The sequence below is a fragment of the Silurus aristotelis genome (genome assembly GCF_946808225.1).
Source record: "Silurus aristotelis genome assembly, chromosome: 24".
NCBI lineage: Eukaryota > Metazoa > Chordata > Actinopteri > Siluriformes > Siluridae > Silurus > Silurus aristotelis.
This window is the reverse complement of record NC_139597.1, coordinates 112,501-139,437: the sequence shown is the minus strand read 5'-3', so window position 1 is coordinate 139,437 and position 26,937 is coordinate 112,501. Positions and strand designations below refer to the sequence as shown.

General features: G+C 40.6%; 1 protein-coding gene across 2 annotated transcripts in view; it reads left to right on the top strand.

Moving 5' to 3' along the window:
* Positions 1-16,717: 16,717 nt before the first annotated feature.
* Positions 16,718-26,937, top strand: part of zdhhc17 (zDHHC palmitoyltransferase 17) — an 18,565-nt gene continuing 8,345 nt past the window's right edge. The window contains exons 1-14 of one of the 2 annotated variants that reach the window (XR_014531450.1): positions 16,718-16,839; positions 19,424-19,527; positions 20,207-20,329; positions 20,519-20,596; positions 20,696-20,840; positions 21,056-21,120; positions 21,205-21,367; positions 21,496-21,621; positions 22,617-22,759; positions 22,918-23,018; positions 23,218-23,342; positions 23,529-23,591; positions 23,677-23,770; positions 23,892-23,975. Coding sequence is in view for 1 of the 2 variants with exons in the window: in XM_083529023.1 (XP_083385149.1) it covers positions 16,777-16,839; positions 19,424-19,527; positions 20,207-20,329; positions 20,519-20,596; positions 20,696-20,840; positions 21,056-21,120; positions 21,205-21,367; positions 21,496-21,621; positions 22,617-22,759; positions 22,918-23,020; positions 23,220-23,342; positions 23,529-23,591; positions 23,677-23,770; positions 23,892-23,975 (1,477 nt within the window). In the remaining variant the exon portion in view is untranslated. Of the gene's footprint in view, positions 16,840-19,423; positions 19,528-20,206; positions 20,330-20,518; positions 20,597-20,695; positions 20,841-21,055; positions 21,121-21,204; positions 21,368-21,495; positions 21,622-22,616; positions 22,760-22,917; positions 23,021-23,217; positions 23,343-23,528; positions 23,592-23,676; positions 23,771-23,891; positions 23,976-26,937 lie in introns of both variants that reach the window. The other variant, XM_083529023.1, reaches the window with a different exon arrangement.

The window sequence follows — 26,937 nt, the reverse complement described above, 5'->3', positions numbered from 1 at the left end:
GAACAACATCAGGAGTGGCTTTCCTTCCTGGTCATCTCCTCTCCCCAAGCCCCCGTTTTGCTCGGGTTCCCTTGGCTTCGGAAACACAATCCACGTGTTGATTGGATGACAGGGCGTATTCTGGATTGGGGTGTGCATTGCTTCGGCCACTGCCTTGCTCTCCCGCCATCCAAACCACTGCCGGCTGTCACTCCCGAGCACTCAGAGTTAGCATTGGTTCCTGCGGTCTATCATGGCCTTGCGCGCGTGTTCAGTAAGGCCTTGGCTACCTCCCTGCCTCCCCACCGGCACTTTGACTGTGCCATCGAACTGCTTCCCGGAGCCAGTCCCCCTAGGGGGCGCCTGTATCAGTTGTCCGCCCCGGAGAGGACTGCCATGAACCAGTATATCCGGGAGTCCCTGGCGGCGGGTATCATCCGACCATCCTCCTCCCCGGCTGGGGCGGGTTTCTTCTTTGTTGAAAAGAAGGATAGGTCCCTACGCCAGTGCATTGACTACTGGGGTCTTAATGCTATCACTGCCTGGAACCGTTACTCCTTGCCGCTTATGGCCTCGGCATTTGAGCTCCTGCATGGGGCCACGATCTTCACTAAGCTGGATCTACGCAACGCGTACCACCTGGTGTGTATCAGGGAGGGGGATGAGTGGAAGACCGCCTTCAACACCCCAGCCGGACATTACGAGTACCTCGTCATGCCGTTCGGCCTAACCAATGCCCCGGCCGTCTTTCAGGCTCTAGTCAACGAGGTCCTCCGTGACATGCTCAAATCTGTCGTGTTCGTCTACCTGGATGATATCTTGATCTTCTCCCATTCCATGGACGATCATGTCCGGCAGGTGCGTCAGGTCTTGGAGAGACTTCTCAAGAATGGGCTCTACGTAAAACCAGAGAAATGTGAGTTCCACACCTCACATACCTCATTCCTGGGATACCTGCTTTCAGCGGGGAATATCTGGATGGACCCTGCCAGGGTCCAGGCAATCCGGGACTGGAGGACCCCCACCTCCCGCCGCCAATTACAAAGGTTCCTGGGCTTCGCCAACTTTTATCGCCGCTTCGTGAAGGGCTATAGTTCGGTGGCGGCACCCCTCCACCTTCTGACGTCTTCCCTCCGCTCATTCGTTTGGGGCCCCGAGGCTGAGGAGGCATTTCAGGGGCTTAAGCGGCGATTCACGGAGGCGCCTATCCTCATCTTTCCTGACCCGGCTCGGCAGTTCGTTGTTGAAGTCGACGCCTCCGGCGTAGGGGTAGGGGCGGTGCTCCCCCAGGTCTGCCCTGAGGATAACCGCCTGCATCCTTGCACCTTTTAGGCGCCTTAGCTCCTTGGAACATAACTACCCGGTGGGTGAGAGGGAGCTCCTTGCCGTCAAACTGGCCTTGGAGGAATGCCGCCATTGGTTGGAGGGTGCGGAGGTCCCCTTTCTGGTCTGGACGGATCATCGCAACCTTGAGTACCTCCAATCGGCTAAGTGACTCAACCCCCGACAGGCCAGATGGGGCCTTTTCTTTGGCCGCTTCCAGTTCTCTCTTTCGTACCGGCCTGGGAGCCGGAATGTCAAGCCTGATGCGCTCTCTAGAGTTCATGCCCAGGAGGAGGAGGAGGAGCCGTGCCCAGAGACCATCCTTGCCAAGTCTGTGTCGGTCCACACCCTTAGCCTCGCTTTGGAGGAGCGGGTCAGGGATGCCCGAGACAGGGGCCCTGTCCCTGAGGGTTGCCCCACTGGTCTCCTGTTCGTCCCCGAGGGGCTCCGCTCTGGAGTTCTTCAGTGGTGTCACAACTCCCTGTTCTTCTGTCACCCCGGTCAGCCTCGCACCTTGTCTCTGGTCAAGGCACGCTTCTGGTGGCCTTCCATGGTAAAGGACACCCGGGACTTTGTCGCAGCCTGCCCCGATTGTGCCCAACACAAGAACCCTCGTGGCCGACCCCAAGGTCTTCTTCGGCCCCTTCCTATCCCGAAACGCCCGTGGTCGCACATCGCCATGGACTTTGTTACCGGGCTGCCCGTTTCCAATGGCAACACGGTCGTCATGACGGTCATTGATCGGTTTTCTAAGATGGGCCACTTCATCGCCTTACCCAAGCTGCCATCTGCCAAGGAAACCACCAAGCTGGCCCTCCAGCACATATTTCGCCTCCATGGTTTTCCCAGAGACATCGTCTCGGACCGCGGACCCCAATTCTCGGCGCTGTTTTGGAGGGAGTTCTGCCGCCTCCTGGGCGTCTCGACCAGCCTCTCATCTGGGTTTCACCCCCAGACGAACGGACAGACCGAGGGACTCAACCAGGATCTTGAAACTGGTCTCCGCCTCCTTTGCAGTCGGGAACCCTCCTCCTGGTCGGACAGACTTTTGTGGATCGAGTATGCCCATAACGCTCTTCCCACTGCTGCCACGGGACTCGCGCCCTTCCAGGTGGTCCACGGTTTCCTGCCGCCTATTTTCTCCAACCAGGAACCCCGGTCCGCCGTTCCTTCTGCCGCCCTTTTCTTCCGACGCTGCTGTCGAGGCTGGAGGACGGCCCGAGCGGCCCTGCTCAAAAATGGCATAAGGCTTTGCCAGGGGGCCAACCGTAGGCGGTGCCTAGCCCCCCACTACCGTGCCGGGCAACGTGTATGGCTCTCTACTCGGGACCTTCCCCTTAAGGCCACCTGTCGGAAGCTCGCCCCCCGCTTCATCGGGCCCTTTCCTATTTCCAAGGTCGTCAATCCTGTGGCCCTCCGACTCAGGCTCCCGGGGCGCTCCGGGTCCACCCGACCTTTATTGTGTCCAGGGTTCGACCCGTTCGGGCCTGCTCCCTGGTGCCCTCCGGCAGGCCCCCTCCGCCCGCCCGGGTCATTGGTGGGGGTCCTGCCTACACCGTGCGCCGCCTGCTCCGCTCCCGTCATCGTGGTCGGGGCCTTCAGTACCTTGTGGATTGGGAGGGCTATGGTCCTGAGGAGCGCTCCTGGGTCCCCTCCCGCTTTGTCCTGGACCCTGACCTGATTGCTGGCTTTCATCGGGCCCACCCGGGCCAGCCTGTTGGGGCGTCCGGGGCCGCCCTGGATGGGGGGGTACTGTCAGCCCGCTTGTGCACTGCTGGCATTACCGCCTCAATCACCGAGGAAACACCCCCTCCCAACCAGCTGCACGGAATTGGCGTCTAATTTTCTGCCACTTATAAGGACGCCTGAATCCTCCAGTCAGTGCCAGATTGTCTTTAGGCTTGCCCTGATCACTCTCCAGTGTATTCTCTGTTTTGTTTGTTTCTGACCTGACTATTCTGTCCTCTGGTTTCCGGCTCGGCTCGGCTCGCGCTGAACGCGCTCCGGTTTCCGGCTCGGCTCGGCTCTGCTCGCGCTGAATGCGCTGAACGCGCTCCGGTTTCCTGCTCGGCTCTGCTCTGTTCGCGCTGTACACGCTCCGGCTTCCGGCTCGGCTCAGCTCGCGCTGAACGCGCGTTTAGGTTTCCGGCTCGCGCTGAACGCGCCCCCACTTCCGGCTCGGCATCCTCGCCCTCCGCGTAGGATCGGCTCCCTGTATCGACTCCTTGTATCCACTTCCTGTATCGATCCCTCCAGATCTGCTCCTTCACCTCACAAACACCTACTGACTAAAGACTCCACTAAATAAATATGTGTTCAGCCTCGACTTGAACACTGAGACTGTGTCTGAGTCCCGAACACTGAAGGTTGTTCCATAACTGTGGGGTTTATAAGAGAAACATCTGCCCCCTGCTGGAGTTTTCTTCATTTGAGGTACCAACAAATAGCCTGCACCTTTTGATCTAATTAGGCGTGGATGATCATATTGGTACAGAAGTTCACTCAAATATTGCAGCATGAGAGCGTTAAGTGTTTTATACATCAGTAGTAGTATTTTATAATCAGTGTGAGATGTAATTGGGAGCAGTGTAGATGATTAAAACAGGCCTGATGTGCTTATATTTTCTAGATCTAGTGAGGACTCTTGCTGCTGCATTCTGAACTAACTGAAGCTTATTTCTGCACTTACTCCAACACCCAGACAGTAAAGCGTTACAGTAGTCTTATCTAGATGTTACAAAAGCATCAACTAGTTTTTTCTGCATACTGTAACGACATCATATTTCTAATTTTAGCAATATTTCTAAGCGAAAGAAGGAGATCCTGGTGATATTATTCACGTGAGCCTCAAAGGAAAGACTCGGGTTAATATTCAGTCAATATTCACATCAAGGTCTTTGACTGCTGTACACACTGACAGAAACACCCTAGAGAGATGCTACGGTCTTGGAAAGTTTACTTCTAGCTGCATGTGGTCCTAGTAAATGTACTTCCATCTTATCCGAGTTGAGCAGAATGAAGTTATCAAGCATCCACTGTTCAATGTCCTTTACACAATCCTCAATATTGTTAAGCTGATCTCTCTCATCTGGCTTTGCTGAAATATAAAGCTGTGTATCATCAGCATAGCAATGGAAGCGAATCCCATGTTTATGTATAATTTCACCCAGAGGCAGCAGATAGAAAGAGAAAAGCAGTGGGCCTAAGACAGATCCCTAACCCTAACCCAATTTAGTGGTAATGTATTATGTGTTAGCAGCCGGAGCAGTACCTTTAAGAAGGTATCGGATAGAGGTAAGACATGTGACAGAGGCAAGCATCTTGGAAAATCTGGTAATTTTCCAAAATAAAACATTGTTCAGAATCAGATAATAAATAAAACGGAAATAATGTAAGTTATGTATTGCCGGTCTGCGGCCCAGGGGTTGGGACCACTGCTCTATACGACACTATACTCTACAACACTAAACTATACCACACTATATTATAAAATATACCACAGTACACAATACCACACTATACTCTACAACACTATACTATACCACACTATACCACACTATATTATAAATTATACCACGGTACACAATACCACACTATACTCTACAACACTAAACTATACCACACTATATTATAAATTATACCACGGTACACAATACCACACTATACTCTACAACACTAAACTATACCACACTATATTATAAAATATACCACAGTACACAATACCACACTATACTCTACAACACTATACTATACCACACTATACCACACTATATTATAAATTATACCACGGTACACAATACCACACTATACTCTACAACACTATATTATACAACACTATACCACACTATACCCTACACTATACTCTACAACACTAAACTATACCACACTTTATTATAAAATATACCACAGTACACAATACCACACTATACTCTACAACACTAAACTATACCACACTATATTATAAATTATACCACGGTACACAATACCACACTATACTCTACAACACTAAACTATACCACACTATATTATAAAATATACCACAGTACACAATACCACACTATACTCTACAACACTATACTATACCACACTATACCACACTATATTATAAATTATACCACGGTACACAATACCACACTATACTCTACAACACTATATTATACAACACTATACCACACTATACCCTACACTATACTCTACAACACTAAACTATACCACACTTTATTATAAAATATACCACAGTACACAATACCACACTATACTCTACAACACTAAACTATACCACACTATATTATAAATTATACCACGGTACACAATACCACACTATACTCTACAACACTATATTATACAACACTATACCACACTATACCCTACACTATACTCTACAACACTAAACTATACCACACTTTATTATAAAATATACAACAGTACACAATACCACACTATACTCTACAACACTAAACTATACCACACTATATTATAAAATATACCACAGTACACAATACCACACTATACTCTACAACACTAAACTATACCACACTATATTATAAAATATACCACAGTACACAATACGACACTATACTCTACAACACTAAACTATACCACACTATATTATAAAATATACCACAGTACACGATACCACACTATACTCTACAACACTATACTCTACAACACTACACAACACTATACGCTACAACACTAAACTATACCACACTATATTGTAAAATATACCACAGTACACAATACCACACTATACTCTACAACACTATACTCTACAACACTATACCACACTATACCACACTATACTCTACAACACTATATTATACAACACTATACCACACTATACCCTACACTATACTCTACAACACTAAACTAAACCACACTTTATTATAACATATACCACAGTACACAATACCACACTATACTCTACAACACTAAACTATACCACACTATATTATAAAATATACCACAGTACACAATACCACACTCTACTCTGCAACACTATACTATACCACACTATACCACACTATATTATAAATTATACCACGGTACACAATACCACACTATACTCTACAACACTATATTATACAACACTATACCACACTAAACTCTACAACACTAAACTATACCACACTTTATTATAAAATATACCACAGTACACAATACCACACTATACTCTACAACACTATATTATACAACACTATACCACACTAAACTCTACAACACTAAACTATACCACACTTTATTATAAAATATACCACAGTACACAATACCACACTATACTCTACAACACTAAACTATACCACACTATATTATAAAATATACCACAGTACACAATACCACACTATACTCTACAATACTATACTCTACAACACTACACAACACTATACGCTACAACACTAAACTATACCACACTATATTGTAAAATATACCACAGCACACAATACCACACTATACTCTACAACACTATACCACACTATACCACACTATACTCTACAACACTATACTCTACCACACTATATTATACAACACCATACCACACTATACTCTACAACACAATACTATACCACACTTTACTCTACAAAACTATACTATACCACACTATATCATAGTAAACAATAACACACTACACGCTACAACACTATACCACACTACACAATACCACACCACACCACACCATACAATACTATACTATACTATACTATACTATACTATACTATACTCCACAACACTACACTCTACAACACCACACTCTACAACACTATAATTTACATCACTATACTATACTATACTATACTATACTATACTATACTATACTATACAACACTACATTCTAATACACCATACTACACTATACAACACTATACTCTACAACACTATTTTTATCATGCCCAAACAAAACCTAATTCTTGGAGAGGTTTTCCATACGATCTATGATGCTTGTGGTGCCTTTTCTGATATTAGAAGAATCACACAGCACACAGCATGGAGCAAAGTTCTTCTTCGGTTTATTGCAGGCAACCAGAGGTGGGAAGTAACGGAGTACAAATACTTTGTTACTGTACTTAAGTAGATTTTTCTGGTATCAGTATTTTACTCCACTATTTATTTTTCAGACAACTTTTTACTTTTACTCATTACATTTTTACACAAATATCTGTACTTTTTACTTCTTACATTTTTAAAACCGGCTCTTACTTTAGTTTTAATTCATTGATTTGGTGAAATATATTTTTTTATTTTCACTGCGCGCTGATTTCAGCCGAACAACTGATTTCCTATTACTTCGCGTCTTTTTCAATCCGCTGGTGTATAAAGTCCTGACCCTCACTCACCACAGATGTAGACTAGTTTATGGAGATAAGAATCAGCAGGCAGAAGGCAGTAAGAAGTTTGGGGTTAATGTGGATGAGACAGAGGGAGTCAGTGATGAGAACATGACTGAGAACAGACACATTCCTGATCATCATCATCTTTTCTCTGCTTGTATTTTATATGTGGATCTTCAGCCTGGATACATTCATTAGGTAACAACATTTTTAATTCGTTTTGTATTAATATATATATATATATATATATATATATATATATATATATATATATATATATATATATATATATATATATATATATATATATATTGGCTGTCAAAATTCAAATTATTGTAAACGGCACTAAATTTTATTAACACGCTATTAATTCAGCGTGCATTTCTGTTTTTACCATTTTTATTAAAAAAAAATTTAAATACATAAATAACTTCTTCTTCTTCTTTCGGCTGCTCCCATTAGGGGTCGCCACAGCGGATCATCCGTCTCCATACCACCCTGTCCTCTATATCTGCCTCTTTCACACCAACTACCTGCATGTCTTCCCTCACCACATCCATGAACCTCCTCCTTGGCCTTCCTCTTTTCCCCTCCTACCTGGTGGCTCCATCTTCAGCATTTTTCTACCAATATAATTCATGTCCCTTCTCTGCACATGTCCAAACCATCTCAATCTCGCCTCCCTCACCTTGTCACCAAAACATCCTACATGTGCTGTCCCTCTAATAAACTCATTTCTAATCTTGTCCATCCTCGTCACTCCCAACGAAAACCTCAACATCTTCAGCTCTGCTACCTCCAGCTCCACCTCCTGTCTTTTACTCAATGCCACTGTCTTAATCCATACAACATCGCAGGTCTCACCACAGTCCTATAAACTTTCCCTTTCATTCTTGCAGATACTCTTTTATCACAAATCACTCCTGTCACTCTTCTCCACCCACTCCACCCTGCCTGGACTCTTTTCTTCACTTCCCTAACACACTCTCCATTACTTTGCACTGTTGACCCCAGGTACCTGAACTCCTCCACCTTCTCCACCTCTTCTCCCTGCAACCGCATCACTCCACTGCCCTCCCTCTCATTCACACACATGTACTCTGTCTTACTCCTACTGACTTTCATTCCCCTTCTCTCAAGCGCATATCTCCACCTCTCCAGGCTCTTCTCAACCTGCTCTCTACTCTCACCACAAATCACAATATCATCTGCAAACATCATAGTCCAGGGAGACTCCTGTCTGACCTCGTCCGTCAACCTGTCCATTACCACTGCAAACAGGAAAGGGCTCAGGGCCGATCCTTGATGCAGTCCAACCTTCACCCTGAACCAGTCTGTCGTACCTACTGCACACTTTACTGCCGTCACACTGTCCTCATACATGTCCTGCACCACCCTCACATACTTCTCTGACACACCTGACTTCCTCATACAATACCACAACTCCTCTCTCGGCACCCTGTCGTACGCTTTCTCTAAATCCACAAATACACAATGCAGCTCCTTCTGTCCTTCTCTATACTTCTCCATCAACATCCTCAAAGCAAATAAGGCATCTGTGGTGCTCTTCCTCGGCATGAAACCATACTGTTGCTCACAGATGGTCACCTCTTCTCTCAGCCTGGCTTCCACTACTCTTTCCCATAACTTCATGGTGTGACTGATCAACTTAATTCCCCTGTAGTTACTGCAGGTCCGCACATCTCCCTTATGCTTAAAGATCGGTACCAGCACACTCCTTCTCCATTCCTCAGGCATCCTCTCCCCTTCCAGAATCCTGTTAAACAATCTGGTTAAAAACTCCACTGCCATCTCTCCTAAACATCTCCACGCTTCTACTGGTATGTCATCTGGTCCAACCGACTTTCCATTCTTCATTCTCTTAATCGCTGCTCTCACTTCCTCCTTACTAATCCTATCTACATCCTGCTTCACCAACTCCACATCCTCCAACCTTCTCTCTCTCTGATTTTCCTCATTCATCAGCTGCTCAAAATACTCCCTCCATCTTCTCAACACACTCTCCTCACTAGTCAACACATTTCCCTCTCCATCCTTTATTGCTCTAACTTGCAGTACATCCTTCCCAGCTCGGTCCCTCTGCTTGGCCAATCGGTATAAATCCTTTTCTCCTTCCTTAGTGTCCAACCTCTTATACAGTTCCTCATATGCCTTTTCCTTGGCTTTCGCCACATCCCTTTTAACCTGCTGCCGCATCTCCTTGTACTCCTGCCTACTTTTCTCATCACTCTGTCGATCCCACTTCTGTTTTGCCAACCTCTTTCCCCTAATGCTCTCCTGCACTTCCTCATTCCACCACCACGTCTCCTTGTCTTGCTTTCTATTTCCAGATGTCACACCAAGTACTTTTCTAGCTGCCTCCCTCATCACTCCTGCAGTAGTTGCCCAATCATCCGGCACCTCTTCACCACCACCAAGCCCCTGTCTGACCTCTTCCCTGAACCTCACACTACACTCTTCCTCCTTCAGTTTCCACCATCTTATTCTTCTTTCAAACCTTACTTTCCTCCTCTTCTTCTTCGCCTCCAAAACCATCCTACAGACCACCATCCGATGCTGTCTAGCTACACTCTCCCCCGCCAACACCTTACAGTCTCCAATTTCCTTCAGGTTGCATCTCCTACACAGAAGATAATCCACCTGTGTGCACCTTCCTCCACTCTTATACGTCACCCTATGATCCTCCTTCTTCTTAAAATACGTGTTCACCACTGCCATTTCCATCCTTTTAGCAAAATCTACCACCATCTGCCCTTCCACATTCCTCTCCTTAAAACCATACCTACCCATCACCTCCTCATCACCTCTGTTCCCTTCACCTACATGCCCATTAAAGTCTGCCCCAATCACCAATCGTTCTTTCCTAGGCACACCATCTACCACTTCATCTAATTCACTCCAGAATCTTTCTTTCTCCTTCATCTCACAGCCAACTTGTGGAGCATAGGCACTGATGACATTTATCATCATCCCTTCAACCTCCACCTTCACGATCATCACCCTATCAGAAACTCTCTTCACCTCCACTACGCTCTTACTGTACGCTTTCTTCAGAATCACCCCTACACCATTTCTCTTCCCATCCACACCATGATAAAACAGTTTAAACCCACCTCCAATGTTCCTGGCCTTACTCCCTTTCCACTTGGTCTCCTGAACACACAACACATCTACCTTTCTCCTCTCTATCATATCAGCTATCTCTCTCCCGTTACCCGTCATAGTACCAACATTTAAAGTACCAACCCGAACCTCTACTCTCCTACACTGCTCCTTTTCCTGCCGTCTCTGTAGACGCCTTAAATACATAAATAACTAAATAACTAAATATAAAAGAGGCGAAATTAAAACCTCCAGCAAAACATACACTTATTTACGACATCCCTCCTTTACTTAGATATAAAATAAATAAATAAACTCTACCGAAAAATATTTTTAATCAGTAAACTTTTGTTTTATTTTTGCACCAAGTCTCAAATCAAACACCAAATCTGCCATGATTCACACAATTTAATGTTAAATTAATGCTCTTAATGATGTCCACACGTCTCTGCACTGTTCTATCTATCTATCTATCTATCTATCTATCTATCTATCTATCTATCTATCTATCTATCTATCTATCTATCTATCTATCTATCTATCTATCGATCGATCGATCGATCGATCGATCGATCGATCGATCTATCAAATATTAATATGATGTGAGGTCCAGTTAACAGCTAAAACAGGTAGAAGTAATAACTACTTTTTACTTAAGTACATGTCAGAGCCAAGACTTCTTTACTTTCACTTAAGTAAAAAGGTATAATCAGTACTTCAACTTTTACACGAGTATTTTATAACATGAGTATTTTATAACATGAGTATCTGTACTGTAATGGATGTGTGTACTTTTGCCACCTCTGCAGGCAACAGACAAGTATACTGTATACTCTGACCTAAAGCTGTTTCCTGTTTGGATAAGAAGACATACTAGCCAGAGATGTGTGAGCCCAGATAAAGACTTGCTGTATTTCTTACGTACTAACATCGTAAATATTCTATATACACTGAACAGACAAAGGAGTGTGTGTGAACCAGTGTGAGAACCATACTATACTATACTATACTATACTATACTATACTATACTATACTATACTATACTATACTCCCTTATTCTATTCTATACTATACTATACTATACTCCACTATACTATACTATACTATACTATACTATACTATACTATACTATACTATACTATACTATACTCCCTTATTCTATTCTATTCTATACTATACTATACTCCCCTATACTATACTATACTATACTATACTATACTATACTATACTATACTATTCTATACTATACTATACAATACTCCACTATACTATACTATACTATACTATACTATACTATACTATACTGTACTATAATCCACTATACTATACTATACTATGCTATGCTAAACTGTACTATAATATACGATACTATAATCCACTATACTATACTATACTCCCCTATACCATACTATACTCCACTATACTATACTATACTATACTATACTATACTATACTATACTATACTATACTATACTATAATCCACTATACTATGCTATACTATGCTATACTATATTATACTATACAATACTATAATCCACTATACTATACTAAATTATACTATACTTTACTATACTATACTCCCCTATACTATACTATACAATACTATACTATACTATACTACACTCCACTATACTATACTATACAATACTATACTATGCTATACTATACTATACTATATTATACTATACAATACTATAATCCACTATACTATACTATACTATACTATACTATACTATACTATACTATACTATACTATAATCCACTATACTATGCTATACTATGCTATACTATACTATATTATACTATACAATACTATAATCCACTATACTATACTATATTATACTATACTTTACTATACTATACTCCCCTATACTATACTATACTATACTATACTCCACTATACTATGCTATGCTATACTCCACTATACTATGCTATGCTATACTATACTATACTATAATCCACTATACTATACTATACCATACTATACTATACGATACTATAATCCACTATACTATACTATACTATACTATGCTATACTATACTATACTATACTATACTATAATCCACTATACTATGCTATACTATGCTATACTATATTATACTATACAATACTATAATCCACTATACTATACTATATTATACTATACTTTACTATACTCCCCTATACTATACTATACTATACTATACTATACTATACTATACTATGCTATACTATACTATACTATACTATACTATAATCCACTATACTATGCTATACTACGCTATACTATATTATACTATACAATACTATAATCCACTATACTATACTATACTATACTTTACTATACTATACTCCCCTATACTATATTATACTATACTATACTATACTATACTATACTATACTATACTATACTATACAATACTATAATCCACTATACTATACTATATTATACTATACTTTACTATACTATACTCCCCTATACTATACTATACTATACTATACAATACTATAATCCACTATACTATACTATATTATACTATACTTTACTATACTATACTCCCCTATACTATACTATACTATACAATACTATAATCCACTATACTATACTATATTATACTATACTATACTATACTATACTATACTATACTATACTCCACTATACTATACTATACTATAATCCACTATACTATGCTATACTATGCTATACTATACTATATTATACTATACAATACTATAATCCACTATACTATACTATATTATACTATACTTTACTATACTATATTATACTATACTTTACTATACTATACTATACTATACTATACTATACTATACTATACTATAATATACTATACTATAATCCACTATACTATGCTATACTATATTATACTATACAATACTATAATCCACTATACTATACTATATTATACTATACTTTACTATACTATACTCCCCTATACTATACTATACTATACTATACTATACTATACTATACTATGCTATGCTATACTATACTATAATCCACTATACTATGCTATACTATATTATACTATACAATACTATAATCCACTATACTATACTATATTATACTATACTTTACTATACTATACTCCCCTATACTATACTATACTATACTATACAATACTATAATCCACTATACTATACTATACTATACTATACTATACTATACTATACTATACTATGCTATGCTATACTATAATCCACTATACTATGCTATACTATATTATACTATACAATACTATAATCCACAATACTATTATACTATACAATACTATAATCCACTATACTTTACTCCCCTATACTATACTATACTATACTCCACTATGCTATGCTATGCTATGCTATACTATACTATAATCCACTATACTATACTATGTTATGCTATACTATACTATACTATAATCCACTATACTATACTATACTATACTATACTATGCTATGCTATACTATAATCCACTATACTATACTATGCTATGCTATACTATACTATACTATAATCCACTATACTATACTATGCTATGCTATACTATACTATACTATAATCCACTATACTATACTATGCTATGCTATACTATACTATACGATACTATAATCCACTATACTATGCTATACTATACTATACTATACTATAATCCACTATACTATACTATGCTATGCTATACTATACTATACTATACTATACTATACTATACGATACTATAATCCACTATACTATACTATACTATACTATGCTATACTATACTATACTATACTATACTAGTTAGATGAAATACATATTTGATCATTAAAGAAAATAAATTTAATTACAGGTTTATATTTTAATACCAGGTTCAGTACGGGTGTATAGAGGATGTGAATGACGTAATGCGGTACCCATGATGCTTAGCGCGGCTGAGCAGTAAGATGGCGGACGCTATGGCTGAGTATGAGAGAGATGCTGGATGTGTTCCTGTTCTACACCCTGAGGTAATATATTATATTACTATATTATACTATACTTTACTATACTATACTCCCCTATACTATACTATATTATACTATACTTTACTATACTATACTCCCCTATACTATACTATACAATACTATACTATACTACACTCCACTATACTATACTATACTATACTATACTATGCTATACTATATTATACTATACAATACTATAATCCACTATACTATACTATACTATACTATACTATACTATACTATACTATAATCCACTATACTATGCTATACTATGCTATACTATACTATATTATACTATACAATACTATAATCCACTATACTATACTATATTATACTATACTTTACTATACTATACTCCCCTATACTATACTATACTATACTCCACTATACTATGCTATGCTATACTCCACTATACTATGCTATGCTATACTATACTATAATCCACTATACTATACTATACCATACTATACTATACGATACTATAATCCACTATACTATACTATACTATACTATACTATACTATACTATGCTATACTATACTATACTATACTATAATCCACTATACTATGCTATACTATGCTATACTATATTATACTATACAATACTATAATCCACTATACTATACTATATTATACTATACTTTACTATACTCCCCTATACTATACTATACTATACTATACTATACTATACTATGCTATACTATACTATACTATACTATACTATACTATACTATACTATACTATAATCCACTATACTATGCTATACTACGCTATACTATATTATACTATACAATACTATAATCCACTATACTATACTATACTATACTTTACTATACTATACTCCCCTATACTATATTATACTATACTATACTATACTATACTATACTATACTATACTATACAATACTATAATCCACTATACTATACTATATTATACTATACTTTACTATACTATACTCCCCTATACTATACTATACTATACTATACAATACTATAATCCACTATACTATACTATATTATACTATACTTTACTATACTATACTCCCCTATACTATACTATACTATAATATACTATACTATAATCCACTATACTATGCTATACTATATTATACTATACAATACTATAATCCACTATACTATACTATATTATACTATACTTTACTATACTATACTATACTATACTATGCTATGCTATACTATACTATAATCCACTATACTATGCTATACTATATTATACTATACAATACTATAATCCACTATACTATACTATATTATACTATACTTTACTATACTATACTCCCCTATACTATACTATACTATACTATGCTATGCTATACTATAATCCACTATACTATGCTATACTATATTATACTATACAATACTATAATCCACAATACTATACTATATTATACTATACTTTACTCCCCTATACTATACTATACTATGCTATGCTATACTATACTCCCCTATACTATACTATACTATACTCCACTATGCTATGCTATGCTATGCTATACTATACTATAATCCACTATACTATACTATGTTATGCTATACTATACTATAATCCACTATACTATACTATACTATACTATACTATGCTATGCTATACTATACTATAATCCACTATACTATACTATGCTATACTATACTATACTATAATCCACTATACTATACTATACTATGCTATACTATACTATAATCCACTATACTATACTATGCTATGCTATACTATACGATACTATAATCCACTATACTATGCTATACTATACTATACTATACTATAATCCACTATACTATACTATGCTATGCTATACTATACTATACTATACTATACTATACTATACTATACTATACGATACGATACTATAATCCACTATACTATACTATACTATACTATGCTATACTATACTATACTAGTTAGATGAAATACATATTTGATCATTAAAGAAAATAAATTTAATTACAGGTTTATATTTTAATACCAGGTTCAGTACGGGTGTATAGAGGATGTGAATGACGTAATGCGGTACCCATGATGCTTAGCGCGGCTGAGCAGTAAGATGGCGGACGCTATGGCTGAGTATGAGAGAGATGCTGGATGTGTTCCTGTTCTACACCCTGAGGTAACTCACCCTTTATCCGTATAGATGAATATAGTATTATTATTTAATGTTTTCAAATATTTCATTAGTAGAGTAAATGGGAGCGGAGCTAGCAGTAAGCTCTCAATGCTAAAGCTAACCTCTCTCCTCACTGCGGAATTAGGATTAGCATTAGCATGGTCATCACTGCTCCCTTCAGGTTGATGCTTTACCACATCACTGTGCAGGAACACCCCGGGCTCGGGTTCGGGTTCGGGTTCCTCCCCACCACGGGGCAGATATCTGCCCAGCTCCGCTTGTGTGTGTGTGTGTGTGCGCGCGCGCGCGTGCGTGCGTGTGTGTGTGTGCGTGCGCGCGCCATTATTTATTATTGTAGCAGATGCGCGTTAGCGTTAGCATTGCTTCTTTATATGGAAATAAAGACATGGGGATGCTGCAGGGGATGATGATGTTCGAAGGTAAGAATCCGGAATGAATAGGTTACATTACTATTAAAATCATTCGGATTATATTATGAATGATGGGTTGTATATGTTTCATGATATGAATTGTGGAAACGAACAGCGCCGTTACCAGCGGCTGAGCATTTAAACAGCTGCTAATAACAATGCTAACAGGAGGATGAAGCCTGGGCAGCTGTCATTCTGAACTGGTGTGTGTGTGTGTGCGCGTGTGTGCGTGCGCGAGAGGGGGGTTCCGAATGAGTTTGTGTGGGTTCTGGATGAGAGTGAGTGGGTTCTGATTGAAAAGGATGGGTTCTGGATGAGAGAGGGTTCTGAGTGGGTTCTGGATAAAAGAGAGAGTGGGTTCTGAATGAAAGGGTGGGTTCTGGATGAGAGAGAGTGGGTTCTGAATGAAAGGGGGTGGGGGTGTGTAAAAGTGGGTCAGCAGGCTGTACTCTGTACCTAAACCAGTGTGGAAAGGTGGATGTTGTAACAGAAGAGAAGCCACTTTGTATCTGGGGTCATCTACAGGTCGGGTGCAGTACCCCATACATTTTCCTCTCTCATTCCCATCTAATTGAATGGACATATTTACATTTGCGGCGTTTATCAGACGCCCTTATCCAGAGCGACGTACAAAAGTGTTTTGAGTCTCTGGTAATGAATAAATCTACACTGTACACAAGATTACAAACTTAATATAAATATAACTCTTGAATTCTACAAACTTAGAAAGTGCAAAAGTGTTTCAGGAAGATGAAGGTCTTCAGTCGTCGCTTGAAGATAGTCAGGGACTCCACTGATTAGACATCTAGGGGAAGTTCATTCCACCACCTCAGTGCCAGAACAGAGAAGAGCCTTGAAGTGTACTTAACTCTCATTCTGAGAGAAGGTGGTACCAGTCGAGCAGTGCTGGAGGATCTCAGACAGCGTGGTTCAGTGCGAGATGTGATGAGGTCACTGAGGTAAGATGACGCTGGTCCATTTTTGGCCTTGTAGGCATCATCAGTGTTTTGAATCTGAAAATCAACTCTTAAAGCTTTGGACAGTTCTGTACTAAAGTCATGTTCTGTTTGAGAACTCAGACCATGCTGCTTTCCTCCTCCTGCCCAGCTGTAAATTAACAGGAAGCTCTGTTTCAGAGGTCACATGCTGAACAGACCAAGCAGTAGATGACACATACTAGAACATATTCACAGCTCTTATGATGTCAAGATGATTATGGAGGTTGTTGTGCAATAAAACAATTGAATTATTATTAGTTATAAAATAATCAGGGAGGCTTGCAGAGTAGGGTTAGGAGATTGGGTGAGTGGAGGCACATTGGCCAAGGTCTAATCCCCTCTGGGTTGCCAGTTACATACTGGATTGTGTGCAAATACTTGAGTGAAACCCACTAATCAAAACTATATTTAATAAGTCAACAGTCACTCACCCAAAGTTCTGTGCATTTGGGTTACTAACATATCAATAGGTCATGTGAATTTAAACCCAAATTAAAGGCTGCAAGGTTTTCAGGATGTCAGCAAAGGTTGGGGTGTGGTCATCCACAGGATCTAAATTAAGCTCAAAATGCTGCTTTTCCTTGAGCCAAAATTACAGTCGAGCTGAAATACTTTTTTACATAATTCTGCTAATCTATCACTGGGTTTTATTTCAAAGAATTACTTTATTAAAACATGCTTTACTCATGTAATTAGTTCTTACTGAATTTCAGCAGGCATTTCATTTCTTTAAGCCATTGTCAGAAAATCTTATTAGTATGGTCACTTGTGGTCTCTTATTCTTCCATGTAACTTTCCAGGAACCGGCCCCTCGGGGGCACTATATACCGAAGGAGTCTGTACATCTGACTGAAATGTAGCTCCATAGCTGGTGTTTCCTCTGTAAACCTTTATCCATGTTCTCACTGTGACCCAAACAGAAGAGTTCCAGAAACGACTTCTGTCTGGAACTCTGAGGTTAAAACATAGCATTTTAATGATGATCATTGAAAAAACAGAGAATCTGCTGGACCTGGAGCACTTTCATACTGCCAAGATTTACATTAGTTATAACTTTATTACCTTTTTATATACCCTCTCTCTCTATATCAACGCCCACCCCCACCCCACCCCCGTCTCTTGCTTTCTCCCTTTTTCTCTTTTTCCCTCTCGCTGTAGGAGCTGAAGCCTCAGAGTCACTACAATCATGGTTACAATGAGAGTGTTAGCCGAAAGAACCATGTGGATGACTATAGCACATGGGACATTGTCAAAGCAACACAGTGAGTGTAACACACACACACACACACACACACACACACACACACACACACACACACACACACACAGGTTCTGTGAATTAGGTATAAGCTGGTATTAAAAAACTTTTAGACTCTCTCTGTTTACATGAAAGTACTTTATTTCTCTGCGGTTCCACACAATCACCGTTAAAATATTCCACTGGCACAGCAATACAGGGTTCTTCTGGAACGTAAGTCTTCTTTTCGAAGCGTGTCGAGCACCTTCTGCGATTCACACAGAATCTCCCTACAGTAGTGTTAAAACGGTGACCTTTGAGCTGGATCTTCATCCTCTGGAAGAGGGCAAAGTCCGCAGGAGCCAAATCTGGCGAGTAGGGTGGGTGCGGAAGTGAGCTCATGTTTCCCGCGAGAAATTGAGATGTGTGGAGAGCTCAGTGAGTGCTTTGTTGTCGTGGCGCAATCTGTCCAGAATCACAGATGCGATAACGCATGTGGTCAGAATAGCACCAGTTGCACAGCTCTCAACGTACACAGGGATATGTCTTTGGGCACACTAACTTATGAAGGTCGGTGCTCCCTGTGGCTGTGCATGCAGCATTGTGCTGCCATCTGTTGTCCTAAAATGTTATGATACCACCTCGTATATTAGGGAAATAAATGAACATAAACAGCATTGCTTTCACTTTGTGTGTGTGTGTAGGTACGGCATATTTGAGCGGTGTCGTGAGCTGGTAGAAGCAGGGTACGATGTTCGTCAGCCTGATAAAGAAAATGTTACGCTGTTACACTGGGCTGCTATTAACAACCGCATCGACTTGGTCAAGTGAGTCACACACTGTCCACTCTCTCTCTCTCTCTCTCTCTCTCTCTCTCTCTCTCTCTCTCTCTCTCTCTCTCTCTCTCTCTCTCTCTCTCTCTCTCTCTCTCTCTCTCTCTCTCTGTGTGTGCGTGTGCGTGAGTGTGAGTGTGAGTGAGTGTTCTCAGTGCCTAATGTTTAGTGGTGTGTTAACAGATACTACATATCGAAGGGTGCCATTGTAGACCAGCTGGGAGGAGATCTAAACTCCACACCACTACACTGGGCTACCAGGTAGGTTCTGATGAACTTGTTGTTTGTTATATTTGTGTGTTTTGGTTTGTTATGATGTGTATTATTATGTAATGTTGTTTCATGTATTTATATAATTAGACAGGGTCATCTCTCTATGGTGGTTCAGCTGATGAAACTGGGGGCAGATCCATCTCTGATTGACGGTGAAGGCTGCACCTGTGTTCACCTAGCAGCTCAGTTTGGCCACACCTCGATTGTTGCTTATCTCATAGCAAAAGGACAGGTAAACACACACACACACACACACACACACACACACACACACACACACACACACACACACAAGCAGGAGTATGTAAGGGAAGTTTATTTTAATGCTTCTAGTAGATAGCTTGTTAACCAATGAGGAGACAGAATAGTTGCTCCAGTATTCCCGATGACTGATATGTATATCATTATTGATATTTTAAAAGACATTTGTTTTTTGTCTGTTTATAGGATGTAGATATGATGGATCAGAATGGAATGACTCCTCTAATGTGGGCATCGTATCGCACACACAGGTTTGTGTGTGCGTGCGTGTTGGCATGTTTTGTCCACTTTAATGCTAATATTGAATAGTAATATTGATAATGTTTTGTATTTAGTGTGGACCCAACACGTTTGTTGTTGACATTTAATGTTTCGGTGAATCTGGGTGATAAATATCATAAGAACACGGCACTGCACTGGGCAGTTCTTGCAGGAAACACCACTGTCATCAGCCTGTTGCTGGAAGCTAACGCTAATGTCGATGCACAGAACATAAAGGTACATGTACAATTAAAATTCTGTGTAGTGTTTACCAGATTGTATTTGTACTTTGTTAGTTATATAACAACATGGTGTGTGTGTGTGTGTGTGTGTGTGTGTGTGTGTGTCGGGGGGGGGTGGTTTAGGGAGAGACTGCGCTGGATTTGGCCAAACAGAGGAAAAACGTGTGGATGATAAATCACTTACAGGAGGCCAGACAAGCAAAAGGCTATGATGCACCATCGTACCTTAAACGCCTAAAAATGGACAAGGTAAATTTTTTTTTAAATGTGCTGGACAATGTAATTGACCCTAGGACTAGACCTTTAGACACACAGGCCCCAGAACTGACCCCAGGACTAGTCCCAGAGACACGCAGACTCCAGGATTGACCCCAGGACCATGCCTAGAGACACCCATGCCAAATTACTGACTCCAGCACTAGACCCAGGGACACCCAGACCTCAGGACTGGGCCCAGAGACACTCATGCCAAAGGAATGACCCCTGGACTAAGCCAAGAGACTTTCGGGGCCCCCAGAGTAGGTCCAGAGAGACGCAGACCCTAGGACTAGGCCCAGAGAGATGCAGGCCTGAGGACTGGGCCCAGGGACACGCAGACCCCAGGACTGACCCCAGGAGTATGCCCAGACACACCCATGCTGAGGGACTGACTCCATGACTAGTCCCCGTGACACCCAGACTCCAGGACTAGGCCCAGAGACAACTATGCCAAAGGACCGACCCGGGACTAGGCCCAGAGACACGCAGGCCCCGGGACTAGGCCCAGAGACACGCAGGCCCGGGACACCCCAGGACTAGGCCCAGAGACACACAGACCACAGGACTGACCCCAGGACTATGCCTAAAGACACCCATGCCAAAGGACTCACCCCAGGATTAGGCCCAGAGACATGCAGACCCCAACAATAAGGCCCAAAGAAATGCAGGCCCCAGGACTAAGCCCAAAGAAATGCAGAACCCAGGACTAGGCACAGAGACATTCAGACCTCGGGACTGGCCCCAGGACCAGGCTCAGAGACTCGCAGACCCCAGGACCAGGCCCAAGCACAACAATGCCAAATAACTGACCCCAGGACTAGGCCAGGAGACAAACAGGGCCCAGGACTAGGCCCAGAGACATGCCGAACTCAGCACTAGACCTAGAGACACGCAGGCCCCAGTCTTCGAGACATGCAGAAAATTAAAATGTCATTTGTAATCAGACTGCATATATTTATTGTGTATTTGTGGTTGTGTTTTTGTAGGAGTTCCGGCAGAAACTGATGTTGTTTACACCTTTTGTTGTGATCTGGTTGGTGGGGTTCATTGCTGATCTGGATGTCGATTCATGGCTCATTAAGGGGCTGATGTATGCAGCAGTTTGGATCATTGTGCAGTTTCTCTCCAAGTATGACACACACACACACACACACACACACATATACACACACACACATACATAAACCCACAGCTTTATAAAAGTATTTACATTTTCTATTGTCAACATTATTCATCTGTTTTCTTTTTTCATTTTTTTATTCTCTCTCTCTTTCTTTCTCTGTGCAGGTCTTTCTTTGATCACTCCATGCACAGTACTCTTCCTCTAGGTATTTATTTGGCCACGAAGTTTTGGATGTACATCACTTGGTTTTACTGGTTCTGGAATGATATCCTTCAGGCACACAGTGCTTAATACAGTGCTTAGTACAATACTTTCTACAGTGATTGGCTCCACACATTGTCATTATCACAGGCCATGTTTACATTGTAGTCACATTGTCACTGTGGAACATGTGCATGAGGAGAACAACATTGTCTTGGAATTTTTAACCTTTTGTTGATGTCACATTCCTTAATGCTGCTCACATCTTCCTTTCATCTCCATCCACCTGCCCTTCCTGCTCAACAGCCTCGCACTCTTTTACAACTTCGGCAAGTCCTGGAAATCTGATCCAGGCATTATTAAAGCCACAGAGGAGCAAAAGAAAAAGGTCAAACACACACGCACACATACGTACACATACGCACGGGCTCACACACCCACACATGGGCTGATGCGCAAATGCACATGCGCACACACACATTTGCTGCATTGTTGCCTGTTTGCTGAAGAGAAAATGTGTGTGTGTGTGTGTGTGTGTGTGTGTGTGTGTGTGTGTGTGTGTGTGTGTGTGTAGACTATAGTGGAGCTTGCTGAATCAGGCAGCTTGGATCTCAGTATATTCTGCAGCACATGTTTAGTGAGTACCTTCACACAACAGCTACACTCACACATGTAAACACACGCATCACGTCCTGCTTAAAATGATGTGATTGTGTGTATAGATACGGAAGCCCATCAGGTCCAAACACTGTGCTGTGTGTAATCGCTGCATCGCTAAGTTTGATCACCATTGCCCCTGGGTTGGAAACTGTGTGGGTGAGTTACACTCTGACCTTTAACCTTTCACCTGGAAATAGAACTCTAGCCTGTATAACTTATCTGACCCCTGATCTTTGACCTCTGTAGCGTTACTGCTTTGCTGTCTCCCATCATACAGGAAGTGGAAATCACCGCTACTTCATGGGTTACCTTTTTTTCCTGCTGTGTATGATCTGCTGGATGATATATGGCTGCATCTGCTGTAAGGCCAACACATGCATGCACACACACACATACACTTACAAAAGCACACTCATACATACATACACACACTCACTCACTCTCACACATATACACATGCATACACATAGACTCACACACCCATACATATACACTCACAAAAGCACACTTATACATACATACATACATACACTCGTACATACACACACTCAAACACACACACTCAAAAAAGCACACTCATACATACATACATACACACTCAAAAAAGCACACTTATACATACACACACTCACTCACTCTCACACATATACACACGCATACACATAGACTGACAAAAGCACACACACTCATACATACACACACCCATACATACACACTCTCACACACACATACACTTACAAAAGCACACTCATACATACATACACACACTCACTCACTCTCACACATATACACACGCATACACATAGACTCACACACCCATACATATACACTCACAAAAGCACACTTATACATACATACATACATACACTCGTACATACACACACTCAAACACACACACTCAAAAAAGCACACTCATACATACATACATACACACAATCAAACACACACACTCAAAAAAGCACACTTATACATACACACACTCACTCACTCTCACACATATACACACGCATACACATAGACTGACAAAAGCACACACACTCATACATACACACACCCATACATACACACTCTCACACACACATACACTTACAAAAGCACACTCATACATACATACACACACTCACTCACTCTCACACATATACACACGCATACACATAGACTGACAAAAGCACACACACTCATACATACACACACCCATACATACACACTCTCACACACACACACACACACTTACAAAACACACTCATTCATACATACACACACTTGTACATACACACACTTAAACACACACACTCAAAAAAGCACACTTATACATACATACACACACTCACTCACTCTCACACATATACACGCATACACATAGACTCACACACTCATACATACACACTCTTACACACATACACTCACAAAAGCACACTTATTCATACATACATACATACATACATACACTCGTACATACACACACTCAAACACACACACTCAAAAAAGCACACTCATACATACATACATACATACATACACACAATCAAACACACACACTCAAAAAAGCACACTTATACATACACACACTCACTCACTCTCACACATATACACGCATACACATAGACTCACACACTCATACATACACACTCTTACACACATACACTCACAAAAGCACACTTATACATACATACATACATACACTCGTACATACACACACTCAAACACACACACTCAAAAAAGCACACTCATACATACATACATACATACATATATACACACAATCAAACACACACACTCAAAAAAGCACACTTATACATACACACACTCACTCACTCTCACACATATACACACGCATACACATACACTGACAAAAGCACACACACTCTCACACACACACACACACACACACACTTACAAAAGCACACTCATTCATACATACACACACTTGTACATACACACACTTAAACACACACACTCAAAAAAGCACACTTATACATACACACACTCACTCACTCTCACACATATACACGCATACACATAGACTCACACACTCATACATATGCACCCATACATACACACTCTTACACACATACACTCACAAAAGCACACTTATTCATACATACATACATACATACACACACTTGTACATACACACACTTAAACACACACACTCAAAAAAGCACACTTATACATACATACACACACTCACTCACTCTCACACATATACACACGCATACACATAGACTCACACACTCATACATACACACCCATACATACACACTCTTACACACATACACTCACAAAAGCACACTTATTCATACATACATACATACATACATACATACATACATACACTCGTACATACACACACTCAAACACACACACTCAAAAAAGCACACTCATACATACATACATACATACACACAATCAAACACACACACTCAAAAAAGCACACTTATACATACACACACTCACTCACTCTCACACATATACACACGCATACACATACACTGACAAAAGCACACACACTCTCACACACACACACACACACACACACTTACAAAAGCACACTCATTCATACATACACACACTTGTACATACACACACTTAAACACACACACTCAAAAAAGCACACTTATACATACACACACTCACTCTCACACATATACACACGCATACACATAGACTCACACACTCATACATACACACCCATACATACACACTCTTACACACATACACTCACAAAAGCACACTTATTCATACATACATACATACACTCGTACATACACACACTCAAACACACACACTCAAGAAAGCACACTTATACATACATACACACACTCACTCACTCTCACACATATACACACGCATACACATAGACTCACACACTCATACATACACACTCTTACACACATACACTCACAAAAGCACACTTATTCATACATACATACATACATACATACATACATACATACATACATACACTCGTACATACACACACTCAAACACACACACTCAAAAAAGCACACTCATACACACAATCAAACACACACACTCAAAAAAGCACACTTATACATACATACACACACTCACTCTCTCTCACACATATACACACGCATACACATAGACTGACAAAAACACACACACTCATACATACACACACCCATACAAACACACTCTCACACACACACACTTACAAAAGCACACTCATTCATACATACACACACTCGTACATACACACACTCAAACACACACTCAAAAAAGCACACTTATACATACATACACACACTCACTCACTCTCACACATATACACACGCATACACATAGACTTACACACTCAT